Source organism: Gracilinanus agilis, chromosome 4, assembly GCF_016433145.1.
Source record: "Gracilinanus agilis isolate LMUSP501 chromosome 4, AgileGrace, whole genome shotgun sequence".
Taxonomy (NCBI): domain Eukaryota; kingdom Metazoa; phylum Chordata; class Mammalia; order Didelphimorphia; family Didelphidae; genus Gracilinanus; species Gracilinanus agilis.
In genome coordinates this window covers 494,413,653-494,416,850 of record NC_058133.1, presented here as the reverse complement: position 1 = coordinate 494,416,850, position 3,198 = coordinate 494,413,653, and the positions used below count along the sequence as shown (strand labels likewise).

The following is a 3,198-nucleotide window of genomic DNA, read 5'->3' as shown; positions in this document are numbered from 1 at the left end:
AATATGAAATCAAGTTAACCCGATTTCTGGCAATCATACCTTAAATATCTAGTTTTAACTCTTACACCAGTCTTATTTTGAAAAAGTGGCTAAAGAGAGTACACCTTGATATTTCAAGGTCCCCTTAAACTTCCACTTCACACATTAATAAATTGGCAAAAATGAGTCTGGGTCAGTTTTTTAACTTACCTAATATATGCCTGTCATTGTGAAGAGTATTGAAAAAGGACATGTACAAGTACTATATCACAGAAAAAACAGATTTGATCTTTATTATTTTGGTCCCTAAAACTACAAACTAACATTTGATGTGATACCATAAATGTCTTATCCAAGAACCTATTTTAAAACCACTTTCATGCTCGTAGTAATATTAACTTTGACCAAAACAGAAGAGTTGAAAAACCATTCTTGCTGCTCTCCTTTAATTAGGAATCCTAAAGAGAAGACATACCCCAGAGGGACTGAACATAGGTCTTATTGATGTAACACCTCAGTGTGCTGGAAGAGAAAAAAGGTCCTGAAGCAATCCACTGAGAGCTGGCAACAAGAAAGCCCTGGTGACCAACATGGACTCTCTAGCTCTCCCTTATGGCAACAGATATAGCTGGAGTTAAGAGAAAAGACTTTACTAGGTCCTTTGTGAATCCTGCAAAAAATTAAATACAAAAAGATCATTAATCTCTTCAGTGAGAGGGTCCCCAAAGGGGCAACATAATAGTGTTGGTTTGTTTTTTAAATGCTTACCTTCTGTTTTAGAATGGATACTAAGTATTGGTTCCAAGGCAGAAGAGGCCTGGATGGGAAGGTCTTGAGTTCAAATCTGACCTCAGATACTTCCTTGCTGTGTGACCCTAAGCAAATTGGTTAACCTCAGTTGCCCACCACCACTAGGCACTAGAGTGCCTAGGCCTGGAGTCAGAAGGGTATGAGTTTAAATCTGGCCTGACACTTTAAGTTAAGTGACTCTGGGCCAGTCGCTTAACCCCAATTCTTCTGTCTTAGAATTAATCCTAAAACAGAAGCTAAGGCTATAAGGAGGAAAAAATGTTATTCTGCCTCCTCTCAAGGATTTTAAGGGGTTCTAGGATTTTTAAAAATGTCATTTCTCAAGGTTCTTTAACAGAAGTCAGCTCTAAAAGCAAAACCAAGTCCTACCATCTGTCCATTTACAATTCTCAATCAACTAGCATTTATTAAGCACTACTATGTATGAGGCAGTATACTAAATCAAAACAGTCTCTGTTCTCAAGGAGCTCAGTCTGAGAGAGGCTTTCCTTCAAAATTAAGCTCTTTGAGAGCAGAACTGTCTCTTTGCTTGTATTTGTATCCTCAGTTCAGTCCAGAGCTAGGCACATAGTCTTTTGTCCTTCTTTGTATCCCCAGCCTGGCATTGAGTAGGGAAGCATATTTATTAAATGTTTGCTGACTTGCATAATAAATGCTTTATTTTCTCGTATCTTCAGTGTGAAGGGCAGGTGGTCGGTTGAAGAAATGTGACTAGACAAACGTTAGGGCTTTCTGTTTTTGCTTCAATTATTAAACCTTGGGGAAATTCCACCTAAAAATCCGTGGAATCATGGAAAGCCCTCGGCCTCGAGAGGAGACAAAACAATGAACATTTCTAGCAGTTGGAGAAAAGTCACTAAAGATGGATTTGGGGTAGGGGGTGGGGCAGGGCTTTGGGAATCTGGGGTAAATTATATATGTAGGGTAGTCAGGGCTTTATCTGCAATTGGTTTTGGAACCAGCAAGTCCTGAGTTCAAATCCCGTCTCCGACTCTGCCTAGCTGTGTGACCTTGGGCCAGGACCTGAGCTTCTTAGCCTCGGTTTCCTCATGCGAAAAACGGGGCTCACAGTGGCTAGCACCAAACTCCTCGGGTCTCCTCTATAAAGCACTACACAGACGCGGTGTCTGGGAGAAGGGAGGGGAAAAATGGTTCCGGGATGGGGGGTGGGTCTGGACTCTAGGGGCCCCGGGCGCGCACGCACCATGGCTAGGGAGAACCACGAAGGGAGCGGGAGGCCGCCCCCTTCAGGAGAGCCGGGTGCGAGGCCGTGACTGCAGCTGGCGCTGGCGCCGCTTCCGCTGGCTGTTGTACAACTTCTGGGCGATCTTCCGCTCATGGCCCGCGGGCACTGGCCGGTTGGTGCGGAGCTCCCGCTCCCGCCGGGTGCGGCCCTTGCTCCAGCCGGGACCGCGGATCGGATATTCCCGTAGGTTATAGTAGTCGTAACAGTCGTAGTGCTCCTCCTCGAAGTTCGCTAACGGCAGCTCTTCCTGCGATTTCTGACGGGTCGGGAGACGAGGCCGACGCAGCGGAGGGGACTGTGGCGGGGATGGTGATGGCTGTCGCTCCGCTTCCCTCTCCATCCCGGGGGCGCATTCCGTATCCTCGGCACTCCTCCTGGGAGTAAGGTTCATGCCACGTGCACGAACCCGGAGTGGCTATTGGTTCAGCCGAGGGGGCGGTACCAACAAGTCCCGCCCCTTCCCTTGCGTCACAGAGCGAGTAACCAATCGTCGTCCGACCTATGTCAGGTGCCTTCCCATAACTCCCTCCCACCTAGCCACAAGCAAGGAAACTCTTCCAAGGAGATGGAGTTTGTGGTTTAGCCCCCTCTTTCCTAGTAGAATTTTGAGGGGAGGGCCGTCCCGCTCCACGAACCTCCTCTTCTCATTACCCTCTCGCGAGACTTTTTAGAATCGAAAAAAATCTTCCAGAACTACCTATCCCAGCATGCTTATCTAGGGTCTAAAAGCCCTTGTTCTTAAAGTAGCCAAGTACTTGGTATATAGAAGGGGCATAATATGTGCTGTGCCATTCATCTATCCGTCCGTCTCTCTGTCTGCTTACTTTGACAATAAAGTAACCAGTCTGGCTCTACCTAAAAATGAAAACTACTAATGCTATTTATATAGCATTTTAAGGTTTGCAAAGCACTTTGCATGTGTCTGGTATTATTTTTAATGCACTTTGCAAACCTTGAAACGCTATACAAATAAAACGCTAATACAAATAAAAAGTGCTTTGCATACGTATTTGTATCCACCTATGTATCGAATAATGATACATAATACCATTTATATAGGCCTAAAGTTTGCAAAGAGCTTTGGATCCATCTCTTCCTAAGTATCTATTAATAATAGCATTTTATAGCACCTTAAGATTGACAGAGCACTTTGATTATATTAA

The 3,198-nt window shown here is 45.0% G+C and overlaps 1 protein-coding gene across 1 annotated transcript; it reads right to left on the bottom strand.

Annotated features, from left to right (window-relative positions):
• Positions 1-246: 246 nt before the first annotated feature.
• Positions 247-2,426, bottom strand: NUPR2 (nuclear protein 2, transcriptional regulator). Its single transcript, XM_044676375.1, has 2 exons — positions 1,994-2,426; positions 247-649 (listed from the first exon to the last, which is right to left on the bottom strand). Exon 1 carries the CDS (start codon positions 2,424-2,426, stop codon positions 2,037-2,039), a length of 390 nt encoding a protein of 129 aa, XP_044532310.1. The 3' UTR covers positions 247-649; positions 1,994-2,036.
• Positions 2,427-3,198: the final 772 nt, after the last annotated feature.